Source organism: Zophobas morio, unplaced genomic scaffold (assembly GCF_036711695.1).
Source record: "Zophobas morio isolate AGI-343-1 ecotype UQ-CSIRO unplaced genomic scaffold, CSIRO_AGI_Zmor_V1 ptg000009l, whole genome shotgun sequence".
In the NCBI taxonomy this organism is placed as follows: domain Eukaryota; kingdom Metazoa; phylum Arthropoda; class Insecta; order Coleoptera; family Tenebrionidae; genus Zophobas; species Zophobas morio.
Window position 1 is genome coordinate 7,210,142 of NW_026972114.1, and position 20,288 is coordinate 7,230,429.

A 20,288-nucleotide genomic window follows, 5' to 3' on the forward strand; every position below is an offset into this window, starting at 1 on the left:
ATTTCCGAATATGCGAATTTTGTTCCTACGTTCGGGGATTGGTGGTTGAGTTGGATTGTCTATTTGAATGGTACTATATGCAGATTAGGACATTCGTGTTAAGTAATTAAGATTTGCAAATTTTCGAATTTTGTTGTTACGTTTTGGGGGTTTGTTATTCGTCTTTTTGTTACGATTTTCTCGTGAACGAATTTAGTGACGGTTCGTCACAACTTATTCGATTAACCACCTACCCTTGGAACGAGAGACCATCAGAAGATCGTGCTCTTAAGAATTCAGAAAGAAATTAATCGTATCCTTTTTTAATGCAGTATTTTTCCATTGCTGCGATTGCTTGGGTAATTTGGAGGAAAAAATCCCAGAATGGATTGAAAAAAAACAACAAGTAAATTTTCCGTCCAAGAATAATCAGTTCTAAATGTGGTTAAATAAGCAGTAAATGATTATTATTGATTCGAAAAAATAACGCAGAAGTATTTAATACCTAATTACTTACTGTTACAAAACATTAGGAGTAAACGGTGACCGACAGATTAAGATTTAGATTTGTATGTTGTAGAACATTATAACTTTAGAACAGTTTTCTATTAGTACTTTTGAAAAGAACGATTGCGTTCGTTTAGGAGTGTCATACAACGTATATGCATATGTTGGGTTAAGAAATTAGAGTACCTTTATCGCTCTATTTTTATTGTTTCAAGTCTAATTTAATCCATGTACAATAATGTTTTATTAGTTATTTTCTAAAGTTTGTGTAAGCCAGTTATTATACCAATCTACTCTTGTATATCCCTTTGGATAAGCACTTTCGCAGCCGTTTTGACTTACCCAGCTAGAAATAGCCATTACTGAAGTTCCATTTCCAGAGGTAGCTCTAGATAACAGGGGTCCACCGATGTCTCCCTTTAAATTCGAATATTCCTATAATTCGAAGCATGCATATATTTAATTAGAAAAACTCACAAAACATATTCCTTCATTGTTTGTAAGGCCTACTGTACAAAGCATACCATCTACGATTTGGTCACCATAGTAAATACTACATTCTTTCGACTGGATAATAGAAACGTCAACTGTTTGAAGGTCATTAATTAAATTAGTATCAGCTAAAATAAAAAAAAAATACAAAAAGGAATTTCAAAATTGTGATTATTACCATCACTCGCTTGTCCCCATCCTGTAACTGTTAAAACGGCACCTGGATACAACATTCCCATTCTACCATAATAGTCAACAGGTTTGATATAGTCTGTATAGAAAAGATACAGTCACTAGAGAATAATGTTGCACAAAGGTTATATTCGGAGTCAATAAGGGTTTAGCGGAGAATGTTCATGCGACTTTCACATGATCATTAATAATTACAGTTCTTAAGATTCTAATTTAAGTAAAAGTACCTGTGAAATTTATCGGTTCGTTTAACTTTATAACAGCCATGTCATGGGCAAGACTGACAGTAGGATCAAACCGGTCGTTTATGAAATATTTCGACGCAGTTACAGTAAGACGATTGGGATCTGTTCCCGAGAGCTGATTAGATCCCAACTGTATAGTAAACGATGTAGCTCTAAAATTGTCAATTAATTTTTCTAGGAAAATAAAATAAAGCACGGTTTACTCGTATGCACATTGGGCTGCTGTCAGAATCCACTGGTCGTTGAGAAGAGTTCCACCACAGAAGTATCTTCCATCTGGTTTAGTAGTGTAGATGGCAGCCTGCCATGGGTACTCGCCAACTGCGGCTGGATTGCCACCTATGATTCGTCCTTGTTTTGCAATGCCTCCGTCTAAATTTCAGTGATTTGTATTCTAATTTTACAAAAGGTCTATGTATACCTGGGTTGACTTTCGGAAGCCGAATTAATGTTTGTTTTGCCAAAACAACAGAAACAAATAGTAATAAGATGGTAAGTTTCGCACTCATGTTTGACTGAGTTTAAGTACGGAACTCAATGAGTTAAATTGAAGACATATTTATAAATTAAATTTTAATCTCATAATTACGTTTTAAAGATATTATTTACTACTTTGATAAGGAAGGTATATGCTGATATTTGTTTATTGTTTAATTTTCCACGTTAATGGTTATCCATCATATTATTATGATTAAAAAACTAACAATAATGTAGAGATAAGCATCATGATTAGGAGGAAGAGGAATGGAGATATCTTTGAGACTATTATTAAGTTGTAAAAAGTTATTAAGACAGGTAAAGTCACGAAACTACCGTGCATTACAATTTAGACAACAATAAATGTTATTTTTATGGATAGACATTTATTCACTAAAAGTGGTCCCTTTTGGCATTAGCATCTTAAAAGGACGTCACATATTTCGCAGAAAATGAAAAGGCAAATTTTAAATAACTGTTTATGCTTACCATTGAATTTGAAATTTAGAAAAATAGTTCAATAACGTCAACCATGCATGTTTAAAGGAGTTTTAAAACCCTCGGCTTAGGGTAGAGGTAGAATTCAAAAACATCTCGTCTTATTTTTGCGCATCAGCGTCACTTCTTGTTTTGATCTGCTATTGTGGCCCTTGTAAATAGAACGCGTAGATTAAATTTAGTTCATAATGTCATAAAAATGAAATACATTCGACGCCACAGTCCGCCTCAATGACCACAGTTAGTGCAATATCAGTTTATTAGTAAGTTCGTAACCTGACATGTATAAAACTCTGACTATTCCATATAATTTTTGTTTTCATTGTTTGCAAATTCACAATTGTGACAACCCAAACATTCCGCTTTAAATGGATATGTGAAAAAAGTTTGAAAACCCGCGAAAATTTCAAAAATTGAAAAATTTGGCCTTGTGGCGGAATGCGTTCAGATGCAAATGGTGGTCCTCAAGGTTGGAAAAGTACCGCTAAATAAAACACAAAATATATGGAGGACACAAAACGTTTATTCTTCCACTGACAAAAAGTGCTCAGCTACAAAAAAAAACTTGCCTAACTTTGAATGAAATTAAAGTTCTGAATCAATGCAAATATTTGGATATCACAAATCTAATAAAAACAAAGAAAAATCTGAATCAAAGTAACTGGATGCAAATACACAAGTTATTACGGACGTGTGGCGGCAAATTTAACATTATGACAGTCAACACGAGAACAAAATTTTAATAAAAACTTTGCAGCAGTGGCGGCACCAGAACGCTATAAGAGTGTGGTGATTCAACTATATCAATTTCATTCTAGAACACAGCACAATTACCCATAGGGGGCGTAGTAGCACGAGCGGAGTTTGGGGCCCCTGGTTGTGGCTGTGCTCCCACCCACGGCGGTAATTATATTCTATCGGCAAGCACATACCTATCTATCACGAAAGAACGTGCCGCGGTAGGGCTGGAAATCCCGGCTATTGGGACAAGCCGAGAGCGTCACGTCATCCAGACAGCTCCCCTGACTTCTACTCAAGATCTGCGTTTTTTGTGCAGATGGTGCGATAAATTCCGACAGCTCAAGGAACCGCGCACTCCACTTCCGCCACGTGTTTCTGTTCCATTTAAATGTTCAATTTCTATAATTTTGATATTCAACTACTACTGAACAAGTGTTAAAGTTTCAAAAAAACACCAAACAACATGTAAATTCGCCATACACTCTCGTGAAATTTGAAATAGCAAATAAATCTTATCTCAAATTAAGATTGGACGTCCGACAATTTATGATGGAAGCATTAATCAACAAAATATTTACATAGAAAAAACTAGCAAAGTTTTATAAAGCAAAAAAAAAGATCTGGTGTGAAGTAAAACTTGTGCAAACAAAAAAAATACAGTAGGTTAGGAACTGCAGAGCATGAAAATTTACGCACTTTATCAACAAATCAAACAAAGAATTTATATTATGTTAAATTATGCCACACTTTATCAACGATTCAAACAAAGAATTTACATGTTGATAAATGATGCCTTGATCCAAGTGAATGGTTACTTAAAACATTTAGCTTTGAGAGTTTATATCATGGACTGTCTCCAGCTTATCCCAAACAATCACCACTGCAAACACAAAATAAATAAATACAAAACGCATCCTGCGTTGCGAGAAATATGCGTCTCGATGATATAGTTTCCCACGTGGCGAGAATTATGTTTCCATGAGGTGATGATGATGAAATGATGATAACTGCCTAAGGGGAAAAACTTAATTTCCTCGACCCTCAGTCCACGATATTCTAAATTCTACCGCACTTTCACGATCATTTTCCCAGAGTGAGACAACGTTAGATTGATTTAACTGCCGTAGACGAACTATTGACAATCTTGTGTGACGAGTTAAGAAGTGTGATAATGTAACACTCAAGTATAAGCATCCTGAAACCTTATCTTATAACTTGATAAACAAAGGATGAGTCCTGAGTAAATGAATCTCATAAAATTTCCTAGCAAGTGCTTGATCTTAATAATCTTATGACTGTTAAATTGTGTTAGAACTAGTAACGATTAAAACCCTAACATAAACTGTGAATTTACAAACAATAAATCAAATTTACACCACGTGTTGCGTCGGTCGAAAATTCGCATATTTCCGACTAGAAAAAGAGCAATAAATTAGCTACGCTTGTGGCTTCCCCTTTTTTTCTAACTACCAAACCAATTACAGTTAATCTAGCTACTTTACCGCGTGTTTCACTCACACCAAACAAAAAAACAGTGACACGTCATCTCTCTCTACCAAGCTAGCCATCTTCTACCAACCCTCTCACTAGATACTACCCAGAAATTCCCTAGGAGAGCTACCAACTATCAGAAAAGAAACGAAATCCTCAAAAGCATCCTCGGCTTCTAAATCTGCGCATGCGTTAAATATTTATGTGGTAAATTCAAACTTCATTGTATTTCACATTTAAGGGGGAACTACGTAGTACTTAGTACTACTCGGTGAGGGGGAACCTCGTCGGCGGAACCATGGACAGAGATAACTTTGATTACTTGAAGTGTACCCAGAATCGAAGGTTTCATTTCGGTACGAAAATTGAAATGTGAATATTCCAAACCTTGGTATAAATACGAGTGATTTGCAGTGCATACTGTGCATTTTTTTTTTAAGTGACAATAGGAATTCTCATGTTAAATTTTAGACCCCATGTAAACTTTTGTTAGGGTGAAAACACAGAGATGATTTTTGCGGTGAAAATAACTTTAGGGTTCTACTTTAAGTTCCACCACAACTTTTTGCAGAAAATTGTTAATTTATGCTTTAAAAAATAAAAATTATTCCGATAAAAAATTTTGGTACATCATAAAAGGTTTTGACTTGTCATTTTTGACAACACAATTTTAATTTAATCGTTAAATATGTACGGTCGTGGACAGTGAATTTCGTCCACCCAATTTCTTTGACAGAAAAAAACTCTAAATTAGCCCTTAGATCTTTCTAACCTTTTTTTGTCATTTTGACATAAAGGGGCAAACATTTTTTTATACGATAACTAACACTAGTCCGCGATAAGCCCGAAAGTGTAGCGACATCCCATCTTGGAAAAGGGATATTAGTTTACCTTCATTAAAATAACTAATCGATGGCAGGTTCGAAGCTAAATTAAATTTGACAATACTTACGTCAGTCATCATGACCACAGATTAAAGATATTATATTGGTACCACCATGTTTTAATAAAGACATTGCAAATATCTTGTCTTCACGGCTGTATCGTCGTCCTCGTGGTGCTTTGTTCTGCCTCAAAATCTGCGATCTAATAAATCTAAATGTTGCATTATTAATCCTATCACCAAAAACAGCTCCATTTTCAACTTGCTGGATAATGGTCTGCAACTTTTCTTTGTTGCTTTCCACATCTGACTGTAGTTTTTTGGCCACATGTCGGTATTCACTTGCAATTTTGTACAGCTTTGCTGCTTTTGGTGTAAGTTGCGCCCTTTTCCGTAAATTTAATTCCAGTAATAAATTCCTTCGTTTCTTTAGTATCGATTCTCTTGTGCGGACAACGCCTTGTGTGGTTGTTTCAAGCACAGGTGTTTCATCTGATGTGAATAGCAGTGCATTTTCATCAAGAACTGACTGCTGTTGTTCTTGACTCCTGTTTGTAGGTAAAATTACCACATTGACTGCCATGTTCACAGACGGAGTTATTGTTGATGCTGAAAGAAAATAAACTACATAAGTATGGTGTATTGTTGTAGATAGATTTTTTTTATTTGTTACTCCATCGATCCACAACGATTGCGTTACATCTGTTGTTCTTACCTGGTAGTTGTAGATTAGGTATACTGCCCACTTTTAAATTTGTTCGGTTATGACAGGAGACAAATTTGGAATTTTCATCAAAATGAATATCGCATACGCGATAATTCCGCCTTATCCACTGCACGCCTTTTTCAGTAAGGTCGTCTCTTCCAATGGTGCTACACCACACCTTGAAAAGCTGAAATAATATAGGAAAATATTGTTGCATATTATGATTGAATTATAATGGGGCAATATTTTCTTCAATTTACTTATTACTGGTTTGCTTTATGATTTTCTCTCATTAAGTTCGTTGCTATATCAGTAAACTTGATTTATTTTGTAATTAAATTAAACTATTTATTATACTAACCTCCTCATCTTTGGGAAATGAATGCAGTATGGTGTTATTTGGCTTCTTGCAGCTTCTAACACAGCATTGAAACGGCATTATTATTTTACAAAGTGTTCTAAAAGAATTCAAATTCAATCAAAACTTAAACTTAAAACTCTCACAAACACAAAATCGCGATCTGCGCGTAGAGGTACACACGTTGTGAGAGATGACAAGTTCGACGTAGGATTGCCAACTAGTGGAGTGCCAAACGCATTATTCTAAAGATGTAAAAGTTACTAAATTTGTCGATCACAGCGCGAAGGCGACGTTAGGTAGTACTAGATTGCCAATTTTTAGCAAATTAGTGGGAGTGCGCTCCCCCTGATCATGACAATAAAGCAAAGACTACAGTGAATTTTTGTGAATTCCCGTGAATTGTATGAACGAAATTCACTGTCCGCAACTGTACGTACCTTTATTGCTGTTTCTAGAAAAGAAACAGAATGATGGAATTCCATTATATACGAAGAAAGTAAAAGATAATTTTACAAAATTGGGTTTTTGATGTCCAGTATCGAGACATTTTTAAATCTGATTTTCAGATTTTTAAATCTCCCATAAAATTTTGAAATTGTTCTGTTTGGTGTTTCACTTTATTATGAATTTTATTAATACATTATAATAAACAAAGGATTTTAATATTGGTAAAGTGTGTAAGACAGGAAATAAATTTTTAAATAATTAAGTATAATAAAACAAATTGATTTCATGAAAAGCACAACTGTTTGTGTTTTTTAATCAATGAATCAATGAATGTATATGAAAATAATTAATACTTATATAATAGGTGCTCTTGCATTGTACTACTTCTTTTTAAAGTTTATAAAACTAAAAAAAAGCCTTAATAATTCCGATCGTCGCATTACTGGTTGCATATATTTAATAAAATGTGACGCATGCGCAGATTTAGGAGCCGAGGCTGCCAGAAAGGTAAAATATAAAAGTTATAATATTTTCTGATAAGTCTGTATTGTGATAACCCAACTTCCCGCCTTAAAAATTGACCTTGAAACAGTTTGAAAGGCCCGCGAAAAATTCAAAATTCAAAGTTTGGCCTTGGCTGTGATCGTCTAACAAATGAGAACCTACGTTGTGTTTTTTTTTTTGCTTTTGAAAAATGGCGGGAAGAAGTTCTTTCATACAAGTGCATACACTGTCGAGAGCGCAAGAAATAATTAACAGAAATTGTTTTGGAGGGGGGGAAACGGCACCACCCTCACAGGGGGAAATACGCTGCGAAGATTTACCCCTCAGCGCAAAAACCCCCTTGGTTTTATTCCCGGACGACATTTTATTACATTTCAAAACCCTTAAGATATGTGAAAGAAAAACACTCGCGAATTGACAGACCTACACATATGAAAACCGAACAAACACAAGACCTACACATATGTAAATTGGATGGCAGAAACCGAATCATTATGAGAGTGTGGCGATCGAACAAACATAGAACAAAATATAACAATTTCATTTATGAGCACAGCAAAATACCCAGAGGGGGTGTCGTAGCGTGAGCGAAGTTTGGAGCTCCCGGTCTGGGCTGGTTTCCCTCGCGACGGTGATTCTATCTACACCAAGCCTGCCAGACAGCACCCCTCCATGACGAACATGCCGTCCAAGCAGGCCGTTTCGGCCTAAAACTAGCGGTGAAGTCTGGTCAACTACTACCTCGTCGTCAAGACCGTTCCCACTGAAATCTAGTTCAAAGCCTGCACGTCTTGTGCAGACAGCGCGGTACATTCCGCTACCGCAACTAGGAACTGCGCCCATCGCCGACACTACATGTTATTGTGTTATATACCTTCAATTCTATTTAAATGTTCAATCTCTATGATTCTAATATGAAATGACAACCGAACAAGCGTTAAAGTTTCAACAAAGAGCAATACACAACATTTAAATTCGCCACACACTCTTACGAAAATTCAACAACAAATAATTCTTAATTGAGATTAAATTTGGACATCAGGTAATTTATATGAGAGAGACATTCATCAACAAAACATTTACATGATCAAAACTTAGCAAAGATTTATAAAACAAAGATCTGGTGTGAAATAAACTTGTGCAAATAAAATATTATGTTAGGTCAAAACTGTAGAGCATGGAATGTACATTCAATTCAAATTATACAACAAAGAAAATTACTGAAGCTAAAATTGTGAGACAAAGACAAATTGCATGAGGTGAAAGATTGTAAAGTTAACAGATTTACATGTGATTAATATTAATTCGTGTCCAGTCAGTTATTGGTTAAAATTCAAACGTGAAATTATTTAGCTGCATTGTGGGCCATTATTACACATACATTTCCCCAAACAAAACACATAAACAAACATGGCAGACAAGCTGCAGTTGCAAAATGGCGTTGGACGAATTCGTCATTCCAAATAATAGGCGTCGAAAATATGCGATGCAAAATACGATGAATCCTGTGGCGTTGTATAAACGATGGGCTAAATAAAAGGAATAGAAGGCACGTCCCCCCATGACCCACAATGTTTGTTAATTTGTTCAATAGATTCAGTTAAAACATGTGCTCGTTTAAAAGAAACAAAATGGACGCTTCAAAATGGCCGCTGCCTGAACAAAGAACGGTGAAAATAACAACTCGTTTGCCGCCATCCAAAATACAGATTTCACAAATATAGCTAAATAAAGCATGGCCCGAACTAAAAATCACTTCCTGTAAAGCCCTACTGCGATGGATTTTAAATGAAAGATAAAAAAAACGAGATTAGTGGAAAAACAAGCGCACGCGTCGCTGCGTCACGAGGTCAGAAGTATCGTCGGGGCTTGAAACTCGCCGCAAAACAGGTGTTCAAAACATACCTCTCCAAAGATGAGAAGATTTCGACACGGCTTACCGCCAAAAGGAACGCAAAAACCTCGTCGTAAGAACGATGAGAAATCAGGAACACCCAATGGCTCAACGGTGGCTGCTAGGTTTTCCAATGGAACGGATCAACACTGGAAACGCAAAAACAACAGCAAAAGGCACAGAATAATTCACAATTAAAAATACAACCTGTTGCTCGAAGCGCTCGAAAAGAAGTGGTCTGTTCTCTCCAAGCGATCAAAAGGAAGTGACTCATTTTTCAAGACAATACCACCTTCGCTTTGCGCACGTCTGTTTCTTTGGGGTGGTTGGTTGCCAACCTCTCCTTCTTCTCACTAACCGTTTCTTGTGCGCGCGGAATTCGTTTGAAATTTAAAAATTCGAATTGGATCCTTACAGTCGTCCCCCAGCGTTTTCGGAGCGAAGCTACGCGTAGCGACTGGAAACGCTAACCTAAAGGAAGGCCAATCGAATTTTTTTTCTTTCTTCTGGACACGTCCCCCCGATTCCAAGTGTACCAAGACACGTTTGCCTCACCAACGTGTCCTCCGGGCGTTTCCCGAAGTGTTGGGCGGAGGAAGCGAAAAGGGGTTAAAGGGTGCCTGAGCAGGCAACGCGGGGACAGGAGCATGTGACCTGGAATCGTCACGACGCCTGCGTCGTGGTGACCGGCGCTCACGCCTTCGATGGGGCGACCCTCTGTCAGAGTCCCTGTGTTCTCGACCGGACCCACGTCCAAGGAGGAACTCCTGAGCCCTGGCAAAACTCTTTTCCCTCGATGGAATGGTGCTCCACGCGCTCCAGACGTCGTCCGGGAACACCCTCATGACGCTGTCTATGGTGTCGAGCTCGCTGTCTGGTAACATCAGCGACTTCAGGAGGCCGTACTTGTTGATGAAATAGTCCACCATGAGTCCGTCTCGGTGGGGGTCAAAACGTCCTCGCCGGACCTCCTCAGCCACGGCCCTGCGTTGGTGTGCGGGCCAATACAACTCCACGAAGTCGTGGCGGAAGTCTTCGTAGGTGCTCCAGCTGTCTTGGCTGGCCGTCGCCCATGTCCTCGCGTCTCCCTTGAGGCACTTCAACACCTCTCCCAGCTTGTTGGAGGAGGGCGTGTGCGTCTCGGCGCAGTAATCCTCGAATTCCCGCAAGAACTCCAGCGTCTCCTTTCGCGTGCCTGAAAAGGAAGGGCGGGGCAAAGATGTCGTCGCCAATCGTCGCTCGAGGTCCAAAGCGTATCGCCTCCAGCCCCTGTCGTGGGACCTGGATCGGCTTCGCTCGTAGGACCGGTGGCGTCGTTCTTCTGGGGTCCTCTCGCGTCGCTCTTGGCGTCTGCCGCGTTCCTGGCTAGGGCTCCTCGAACGTCCTTCGGAGGAACGTTCCGGTTCCCTGCTAGGACTTCTTCGGCTACCCTTGGAGGTCGTGGCTTGCGTGTGATCTGTCCACACGTCCGTGATCCGGAAGTCGGGGTCGTCACGGTTATCGCTGCTGCGTTCCCGTCTTTCGGCCATTTCTTCAGCTGGTCACTTTGCCTGTTCTAAATCAAAACACATGAGAATTTATGCAACATTAAATGCGCTCCTCTAACACAGTATGCAACATTGTATGCTGGTCACGCGGCAACAAATTCTGTGATAACCCAACTTCCCGCCTTAAAAATTGACCTTGAAACAGTTTGAAAGGCCCGCGAAAAATTCAAAATTCAAAGTTTGGCCTTGGCTGTGATCGTCTAACAAATGAGAACCTACGTTGTGTTTTTTTTTTTTGCTTTTGAAAAATGGCGGGAAGAAGTTCTTTCATACAAGTGCATACACTGTCGAGAGCGCAAGAAATAATTAACAGAAATTGTTTTGGAGGGGGGGAAACGGCACCACCCTCACAGGGGGAAATACGCTGCGAAGATTTACCCCTCAGCGCAAAAACCCCCTTGGTTTTATTCCCGGACGACATTTTATTACATTTCAAAACCCTTAAGATATGTGAAAGAAAAACACTCGCGAATTGACAGACCTACACATATGAAAACCGAACAAACACAAGACCTACACATATGTAAATTGGATGGCAGAAACCGAATCATTATGAGAGTGTGGCGATCGAACAAACATAGAACAAAATATAACAATTTCATTTATGAGCACAGCAAAATACCCAGAGGGGGTGTCGTAGCGTGAGCGAAGTTTGGAGCTCCCGGTCTGGGCTGGTTTCCCTCGCGACGGTGATTCTATCTACACCAAGCCTGACAGACAGCACCCCTCCATGACGAACATGCCGTCCAAGCAGGCCGTTTCGGCCTAAAACTAGCGGTGAAGTCTGGTCAACTACTACCTCGTCGTCAAGACCGTTCCCACTGAAATCTAGTTCAAAGCCTGCACGTCTTGTGCAGACAGCGCGGTACATTCCGCTACCGCAACTAGGAACTGCGCCCATCGCCGACACTACATGTTATTGTGTTATATACCTTCAATTCTATTTAAATGTTCAATCTCTATGATTCTAATATGAAATGACAACCGAACAAGCGTTAAAGTTTCAACAAAGAGCAATACACAACATTTAAATTCGCCACACACTCTTACGAAAATTCAACAACAAATAATTCTTAATTGAGATTAAATTTGGACATCAGGTAATTTATATGAGAGAGACATTCATCAACAAAACATTTACATGATCAAAACTTAGCAAAGATTTATAAAACAAAGATCTGGTGTGAAATAAACTTGTGCAAATAAAATATTATGTTAGGTCAAAACTGTAGAGCATGGAATGTACATTCAATTCAAATTATACAACAAAGAAAATTACTGAAGCTAAAATTGTGAGACAAAGACAAATTGCATGAGGTGAAAGATTGTAAAGTTAACAGATTTACATGTGATTAATATTAATTCGTGTCCAGTCAGTTATTGGTTAAAATTCAAACGTGAAATTATTTAGCTGCATTGTGGGCCATTATTACACATACATTTCCCCAAACAAAACACATAAACAAACATGGCAGACAAGCTGCAGTTGCAAAATGGCGTTGGACGAATTCGTCATTCCAAATAATAGGCGTCGAAAATATGCGATGCAAAATACGATGAATCCTGTGGCGTTGTATAAACGATGGGCTAAATAAAAGGAATAGAAGGCACGTCCCCCCATGACCCACAATGTTTGTTAATTTGTTCAATAGATTCAGTTAAAACATGTGCTCGTTTAAAAGAAACAAAATGGACGCTTCAAAATGGCCGCTGCCTGAACAAAGAACGGTGAAAATAACAACTCGTTTGCCGCCATCCAAAATACAGATTTCACAAATATAGCTAAATAAAGCATGGCCCGAACTAAAAATCACTTCCTGTAAAGCCCTACTGCGATGGATTTTAAATGAAAGATAAAAAAAACGAGATTAGTGGAAAAACAAGCGCACGCGTCGCTGCGTCACGAGGTCAGAAGTATCGTCGGGGCTTGAAACTCGCCGCAAAACAGGTGTTCAAAACATACCTCTCCAAAGATGAGAAGATTTCGACACGGCTTACCGCCAAAAGGAACGCAAAAACCTCGTCGTAAGAACGATGAGAAATCAGGAACACCCAATGGCTCAACGGTGGCTGCTAGGTTTTCCAATGGAACGGATCAACACTGGAAACGCAAAAACAACAGCAAAAGGCACAGAATAATTCACAATTAAAAATACAACCTGTTGCTCGAAGCGCTCGAAAAGAAGTGGTCTGTTCTCTCCAAGCGATCAAAAGGAAGTGACTCATTTTTCAAGACAATACCACCTTCGCTTTGCGCACGTCTGTTTCTTTGGGGTGGTTGGTTGCCAACCTCTCCTTCTTCTCACTAACCGTTTCTTGTGCGCGCGGAATTCGTTTGAAATTTAAAAATTCGAATTGGATCCTTACAGTATTCTATAAATATAGTGCAATTTATTACGTGAGAAATATGCTTTAGTATTAAGTTTATACAAGGGCGTTGTATAAGGTCCTTGATTTTATATTATTATTATTATTATTATTGAAAACAAACATATCTATAACATCCTACTTTAAAATGGCAATGGGTATAGGTTTCGTAGACAAAAATATTATTGTTATTTATGCAAACTCCTAAGTTCCAGGAAGTGGTAACAGTTAATTGCTAGTGCTAGGACAATGCGGATCAATAACTTTCATCAGGCACTAGTTTGCTGTCACGTCAAAAATTTGAATGTAGCCGAAGCTTTATTGTCATTAAACAAGACAACACGACATTTAAAAAATAGTATGACAGACGCGTAGATATTTAGTAAAAATGACAGTTATAAAAAATGAGGTTATTAACTAATGACTGTGAAATGTTACTAGTGCCCGAAATTTATTGGGTGGTACTGTACAATAATATATTTTGAGACGAGCAACTTATTGGAGGAAATAAAAGAGACACATTTTGTTGAATTTCCCCATCTCATCACAATGATTTTAAGTGTATCCTGAAAATATCAAAATTATCGGTTCGGTAGTTTTTCAGATTATCTGAATGAAATCAGGCGTTATACGTCAGAATAATTATAACACATATTTTTTGATAAGTAACATTCAAACTGCTACATATTTTCTTGCCTATGGAAACAGTTTACACTAAAAACAACATAGTCGTTTGATACTTTTATTAGCCCCACTGGATGCTTATTTTGAAAAATTCAAAATAAAAACACCCAAAGGACATGTTTGTCATATAAATACAGCTTAATTTTATTATCAGTCTGATATCAACACCAAGAGATTTTTATACATATACTGAAAGTATTTCACAACATGAATCCACTTATTTTTGTTCCAAATTTTATTATGAGTTTGATCAATCTGAATGCCGGGTAATTACGTGACGTTTCAAGGTACATCTCTGTTTAGCTTTATATAGACATTTTTCACACTTATACCATCTAATATCCTCTTCATTCAAGTGTTGTGCAGTTACGTGACTATTTAAATGCGACTTTTGTTTAGCTTTGTATGGACACTTTTTGCATTCATACCATTTAATATCTCCTTCATCTAGGTGTCGCGTATTGATGTGTCTGTTCAAATTTGATTTGTCCTTAGCTTTATATGTACACTTTTTGCAATGATACCACTTAACGTTTGTTTCATCCAAATGACGCGTTTTTATATGTCTGTTAAACGTTGATTTATCTTTAGCTTTGTATGTACAGTTTTCACATTTGTACCACTTGATATTTTGTTCATCCAAATGACGCGAAATAATGTGAATTTGTAAATTAGTATAAAACTTGCTTTTGTATGGACAACTCTGACACTCATACCAATGTATTTCATCGTCATTTAAGTGTTTTGAAATTTTGTGTCGCATTAAAGTAGTTCGATATTTGGCTTTAAATTCACAGTAATCACATTTAATCCATTTAATATCTTGTTCACTCAAATGTTGGGCTAATACGTGTGTTTTTAACCTTTGTTTTAGTTTAGTTTTATATGGACACTTCTCACACTGGTACCAACATACCTCATCATCTTTCAAATGTTTTAAAATTTTGTGTCTCTTTAAGTTAGATTTACACTTTGATTTAAAATTACACTGATCACAATCATACCATATGAAAACATTCTTTATGATATTCAAGTGTTTTACATTTTTGTGGTGCTTTAAGCTAGATCTGTACTTGGTTTTGAACTCACAATGATCACAGTTATACCATCTCACATTTTTTTCGGTTGTTACTTTGGGATTTTCTGTATTCCGCCAACATGCTGCAATATGCTGAAGCCATTTTATCGAGAAATGTGTTTCAAAGCTGCATTGATCACAAACATAGCTGTTGATGGTAAATTCTTTATTTAATAAGTCTTCTTGGTATTCCCTACTATGTTTCAGAACATGTTGTTTCAAAAAAATTGATAATTCTGTTTGGAATCCACAGTCCTTGCAGTAATATTTTTCGATGTCACTATTTTCGCAGTTGAAATGTATGATTGATAAGCGGTGTCGTCTGACGTGGTGTACCATAAGAACACTCGATGGTGTGTGGTATGGGCACATTTTACAATGATGGTCATTTTCGGGGGTGGTTTTCACTTGAGCAAAAGTATCAGAACATTCTAAAATTGACATCTTCGTTTACCTAAATTCATTTTAGTGTTAAATTATTACAAGGGTGAGTTAGTGTTTTTCTTACCAAATACTTCGTTGTAAACAACGACGCTTCGTCAACACATTTTGTCTCCAAGTATTTTAACAGTTTTCATTCAAAATCGATGTTTTGGTTGGTTTAAATAGTTCATTTGTTATTAATAAATATGAAAATGGTCCGAAATGTAAACATGTTGGGGAAAAACAGACATAACCTAAGAAAATTCCTTGTGTCCTTGTTTTTCTTTTATTTGTGTTTATATGCAATACATAATACACTTCTGTATTCTAGCTGTGTAGCTGTGTTTAAGAGGAAGAACACAGGCGAGGAATGACAGACAGGGTCAGGTACATTAAACAAACAATCCGTAGTTGAAATGCCAGCTGCGATTTAGGTAAAAATGTCAAATCTGCTCTGGTGACTTTTATATAAAAGTCCCTATATCCATTTGTGAAGAAACTATTTTAGTTATAGCCAAAATGTTATTTTTTATACTCTAAAATTTTATTGTCTGGTTCAGTTATAAACACGGTAATAAAATTATCATTTTGAGAAAAATATTTCACATTTACCCTGTTAGGGTAAATGACATGAGGGAAAAACAGTCAATTTTAACAAGAAACCATGTGTTCTGCTTCCGCTTTAAAATTGAAATTCTATATTTCTCGAACTTAGAACGATAACAACATTTAATTATGCCACATTCTATACAGAATTTTAAACAATAAAGAATTTAAATGATGTTAAATTACGTACCTACCAATTAAGATACTGATTAAGTGATTAAATCAAAATGATTATATCGTGGACCGAATTGCTCAGCTACGTCGACACCAAATGTTCAAATTCAAACTGTAAGGGATTATTAAACTTGTAAGAAAATATTAATGATGATAACTTTCGAGTCCTATCTCTCAAAATGGATCAATCTTTAAGACTAGTTTAAATGTCATAAACAAACTATTTTAAATCTCAAGAAGTTTATGAAGTGTGAATATTATAGCCTAAGTAAAAGCGTCCAGAACTTTAGAGATCATTACTAAAACGACTAAGTGAAAGTAAGTGTTGGTGGAATAGTTAAAATTTCACAATAGTTTAGATTAAAAATCGTCAGTTAACTTATATTATACTAATTACACTTGTTACGGGAGACCGTGGCGTCGAATACAGTTTCATTTTGTTTAAATAATTCCCTTTTAGTGAAATTACAAACCGTATTAACACATGTTTACACTCTCAACACCAACATAAGAAGTAAATTCAAGAGATCTTTTTCAAAACTACCAGCCCATTGGAGCAAAATTATAATTTTTTTAAATTGGGACACCACAGGATTAGTCATCGTATTAGTAATAGTTAACAGTCATCACAAAGGGTTTGCGATTCTTAAATTCAATAAATATCGAAGACTCTAAGGGCCGGTTGCATAAACGCAAATCAAATTTAATCTCTGATTAACTCCATAGTAACGATTGTTATTATCATAGTTACAATTGTTCTTAATCAGAGATTGAATTTGATTTGCGTTTATGCAACCGGCCCTAAGTTATTTGACTGACTTCTAGTACACTTAGAGTCGTTTAGGGTTTTAATTTGTTTGTGATATTTTTATGTTTAATTTATCATATCGATACGTACGATATAAATTTTAAGTAAGATTTATTGAACAATATTTTAAGATTTAACAGTGTGGTGACCGAATTTGAATCAAATTTTCGCGCTGAATTTAATTAACAGTGGGGCGAAATCACATTGGAATAATTTGAATTTGAAAGAAAAAATTCAATCAAAAAAATCGTTAAACATAGGCAACCAGGTGCACGGTAACGCTTGTTGGATAGTTGGACAGTTAGTAGCGCCAGGGGATTTTAGTTAGAGGGTTGGTTGGTAGACAGAGGGCAGCATGTTGAAAGCGTGAGTCATTATGTTTCGGTTTGGTGTAGTGGATGCATGGTGAAAGGAAGCTGTAAGTAGCTAGGTTTAAATTAGTTGATTTCGTAGTTAATAAAAAAAGCTTTTGTTTAACCACAATCAATCGTAACCGACGGCGCCCAGTTTAGCCAATCCGCGCGGCTAATTCTTGCGGCTTTTTAATCGGAAAAGTGTTAATTTTCGGGAACAACGCGGGTCACGTGGCGTAAATTAGTTTTATTATTGTAAATTCACAGCTCAGGCTAGGAGTTAACCGTCAGAGTGCTAACAAAATTTAACAATCAGGATTATTTAAATAAACTACCTACTTACAAGGAGATTTCATGAAATTCATTTAGTCAGGATAATAATTCTTTGTTTAACAAATTATAAATAAGTTTCTGGATGCATATGCGTAAGTCTTACATGATAACACTTCTTAATTCTTCACACAAGATGGCTAATAGTTCATTTACGGCAGTTAAATTTACAAAATTTATTATACCGCGAACTGACGAGGGGTTAAAATAATTTCTTCCCTTAGGCGATTATTATCGTTATTATCATCGTTATCATGATTACATCACCGGAGCATGTCCTCGCAACGTTAAAGATTGATTACATCACTGAGGCATGTCCTCGCGTTAAAGATTGATGATTGATTACACCACCGAGGCTTATTCCTCGCAACGATAAAATTTACATCACCGAGACGCTTTTTCCTCGCAACGATGACTGGATATGTTTGTGTTTATTTATTATGTGATTTGTTGGGGTAACCAATTCGCGGTATGCTAAACTCTCAAAGTAATTTTTTGTTAAGTAACCAATCACTTATATCATGATATAATTTGACATAATGTAAACTCTTTGTTTTAATCGTTGATAAAGTGTAACAAATATTAATCTCATGTAAATTTTGTTAATTTTGCAATTTTTCACCTCATACAATATTTCTCTAATCTCACAGTTTTAACTTCAGTAATTTTCCTTTGTTGTATAATTTTCATTGGACGTAAATTTCATGCTCTGCGTGTTTTAACCTCACATAATTTTTATTTACACAAGTTTATTTCACACCAGATCTTCTGTTTTTCATAAATCTTTACTAGTTTTGTTTTGTAAATATTTTGTTGATGAATGTGTACATCGTATAAATTATTTGATGTCCAATTTTAATCCCACATAAGAATTATTTGTTGTTTAAAATTTCATAAGATTGTATGGCGAATTTAAATGTTGTTTATTACTCGTTTGAAACTTTATCACTTGTTCAGTTGTTATTAATATTAGAGTCATAAGAAATTGAACATTTAAAATGGAATTGAGGTTAAATAACACAGAAAATGTGGTAGAAGCGAAGTGCGGTTCCTAGTCGAGCTGGCGAGATTCATCGCGTCACCTGCACAAAGGGTACAGGTTTGGATAAATTCAGGGGCGGTTGCCGATGTTGTAACGCTCTCGGCTTCTGTCCTTAGCCGAGATCACGGTGTATAATAAGTTAGGTGTTACGACGAAGCGTATTCACCGTGCATCGACTTGACGCCGGTTTAGTCACGATGAGCGGTCGAGAGAGACAGACAGCGGCGGCCTGTAACCTCTCACTTAGATCTGTTTAGCAGCGTTTGGCGGGCTTTTTCCCTCTCTAGGTGTGACAGATTTTGCTAGGTTTTCTCTGCGATTTCTTACTTGTTTTTTGATTTATCAATAAAAATGGGTAGAAAATGTGTTGTGCCTAATTGTTCTAGCGGATACAATGGTAATCCCGAAAAAGTGTCGGTGTTTCGGGTACCTAAAGACAGATTACTGGAATGACACTTTTATTGCAGTAGTGAACTGCTGCTTTTGAACAACACTTTGCACTAAAAAATACTGGTCGTCGCTATAATAATAGTAGGCATTTTATGTTGAATTTTATTTTTACTTGAAACAATTACTCCCTTTTTATCGGTTATGTGTTATGTTTTAACATTCAAGAAACAGAATTTATGTTTATTTTCAGAGGGTTTTTGAAGGCGATATGTATTTTTTTTTATTCCACATAAACTATACTTTTTGCAGAGATTTTTCGGCACAATTCGACAAGCAGGTTGTGCCAATGGACATCCCTTATCTATAACTCTTTGCAGCTATACCGAATGTTATCGGTTTATAAATTATTAAAACCTCCGAAATTTGGTAATTGCACACAGAGGCAGGAAAATAGTAATGCAAATCATTCGTTATCATTTAATGACTCCAAAAATATTTTTGAAACAAATACCAGAATGCGGGAAAAATCATCTTGAGAAAATAAAAAGGAAAATTGAATATATTTTAGATACAGATTCACCGATTAACGAAATAGACGAACAACTATTTGAAGATGCACTACAACTAAAATTGTTGACAACATCATTTATTACTTGGCTGGATTTGTCGCAAAAAAAAATTGAACAATACTTCAAAATGTAATATTTGCCGTGAACAGTTATATAACAAAGAAGATCCATGTTCTAGTAGGTACATCTGAATTTACTAGTACAAAATCCAGGGGGTGGTTAAACCATCCAGATTTGTTAATGTTTAATATGTTCCGATGGGTGGAAGGGATACTTATGAAATATATCGATTTATCGATGTATTCGATGCAACAATTGAAGAGCTATTCGCAACAAAAATTTTTATGACTATTTACTTTCCTTTTTCTTGTGAAGAGCATAGAATGGAAATATTTTCAAAGGCAATATAACACAATTATGCAAATTAAACAATTTTATAAACAGCAACAAGAGAAAACAACCAAGGCATGTGCAGAAAAAAGGAAAGACTCTCGATTACA

The 20,288-nt window shown here is 36.6% G+C and overlaps 4 protein-coding genes across 5 annotated transcripts; all 4 read right to left on the reverse strand.

Annotated features, from left to right (window-relative positions):
* Positions 1 to 673: 673 nt before the first annotated feature.
* LOC135125632 (brachyurin-like) lies at positions 674 to 1,973 on the reverse strand. Its single transcript, XM_064051279.1, has 6 exons — positions 1,837 to 1,973; positions 1,619 to 1,787; positions 1,398 to 1,567; positions 1,157 to 1,249; positions 964 to 1,106; positions 674 to 903 (listed from the first exon to the last, which is right to left on the reverse strand). The coding sequence occupies exons 1-6, from the start codon at positions 1,922 to 1,924 to the stop codon at positions 733 to 735; spliced, it is 834 nt and encodes a 277-aa protein (XP_063907349.1). The 5' UTR covers positions 1,925 to 1,973; the 3' UTR covers positions 674 to 732.
* Positions 1,974 to 4,904: 2,931 nt separating this feature from the next.
* Positions 4,905 to 8,366, reverse strand: LOC135125702 (uncharacterized). Its single transcript, XM_064051358.1, has 4 exons — positions 8,088 to 8,366; positions 6,716 to 6,814; positions 6,221 to 6,398; positions 4,905 to 6,114 (listed from the first exon to the last, which is right to left on the reverse strand). Exons 1-4 carry the CDS (start codon positions 8,364 to 8,366, stop codon positions 5,576 to 5,578), a joined length of 1,095 nt encoding a protein of 364 aa, XP_063907428.1. The 3' UTR covers positions 4,905 to 5,575.
* Positions 8,367 to 8,652: 286 nt separating this feature from the next.
* Positions 8,653 to 13,360, reverse strand: LOC135125803 (uncharacterized). Its single transcript, XM_064051496.1, has 2 exons — positions 12,928 to 13,360; positions 8,653 to 10,972 (listed from the first exon to the last, which is right to left on the reverse strand). The coding sequence occupies exon 2, from the start codon at positions 10,944 to 10,946 to the stop codon at positions 9,969 to 9,971; it is 978 nt and encodes a 325-aa protein (XP_063907566.1). The 5' UTR covers positions 10,947 to 10,972; positions 12,928 to 13,360; the 3' UTR covers positions 8,653 to 9,968.
* Positions 13,361 to 14,011: 651 nt separating this feature from the next.
* On the reverse strand, positions 14,012 to 15,897 carry LOC135125633 (zinc finger Y-chromosomal protein-like). 2 transcript variants are annotated; one of them, XM_064051282.1, is made up of 2 exons: positions 15,577 to 15,897; positions 14,012 to 15,524 (listed from the first exon to the last, which is right to left on the reverse strand). In XM_064051282.1, exon 2 carries the CDS (start codon positions 15,463 to 15,465, stop codon positions 14,266 to 14,268), a length of 1,200 nt encoding a protein of 399 aa, XP_063907352.1. In that variant the 5' UTR covers positions 15,466 to 15,524; positions 15,577 to 15,897; the 3' UTR covers positions 14,012 to 14,265. The 2 variants fall into 2 exon arrangements, with proteins under 2 accessions (XP_063907352.1, XP_063907350.1); XM_064051280.1 differs by having other exon boundaries at positions 14,014 to 15,547; positions 15,602 to 15,897.
* Between the last annotated feature and the right edge of the window lie 4,391 nt (positions 15,898 to 20,288).

What these genes read in the sequence shown, in the direction of transcription:
- LOC135125632 (XM_064051279.1), bottom strand. Translation starts at nt 1,924, where the DNA reads ATGAGTGCGAAACTTACCATCTTATTACTATTTGTTTCTGTTGTTTTG. An exon ending in CGAACCGATAAATTTCACAG is followed by an intron (nt 1,250 to 1,397) that starts GTACTTTTACTT and finishes TTTTCTATACAG; the next exon opens with ACTATATCAAACCTGTTGAC. An exon ending in ATGGGGACAAGCGAGTGATG is followed by an intron (nt 1,107 to 1,156) that starts GTAATAATCACA and finishes TTTTTATTTTAG; the next exon opens with CTGATACTAATTTAATTAAT.
- LOC135125702 (XM_064051358.1), bottom strand. Translation starts at nt 8,366, where the DNA reads ATGGGCGCAGTTCCTAGTTGCGGTAGCGGAATGTACCGCGCTGTCTGC. An exon ending in CGCTACGACACCCCCTCTGG is followed by an intron (nt 6,815 to 8,087) that starts GTATTTTGCTGT and finishes TTACATCTTTAG; the next exon opens with AATAATGCGTTTGGCACTCC. An exon ending in CAGATCGCGATTTTGTGTTT is followed by an intron (nt 6,399 to 6,715) that starts GTGAGAGTTTTA and finishes ATATTATTTCAG; the next exon opens with CTTTTCAAGGTGTGGTGTAG.
- LOC135125803 (XM_064051496.1), bottom strand. Translation starts at nt 10,946, where the DNA reads ATGGCCGAAAGACGGGAACGCAGCAGCGATAACCGTGACGACCCCGAC.
- LOC135125633 (XM_064051280.1), bottom strand. Translation starts at nt 15,537, where the DNA reads ATGTCAATTTTAGAATGTTCTGATACTTTTGCTCAAGTGAAAACCACC.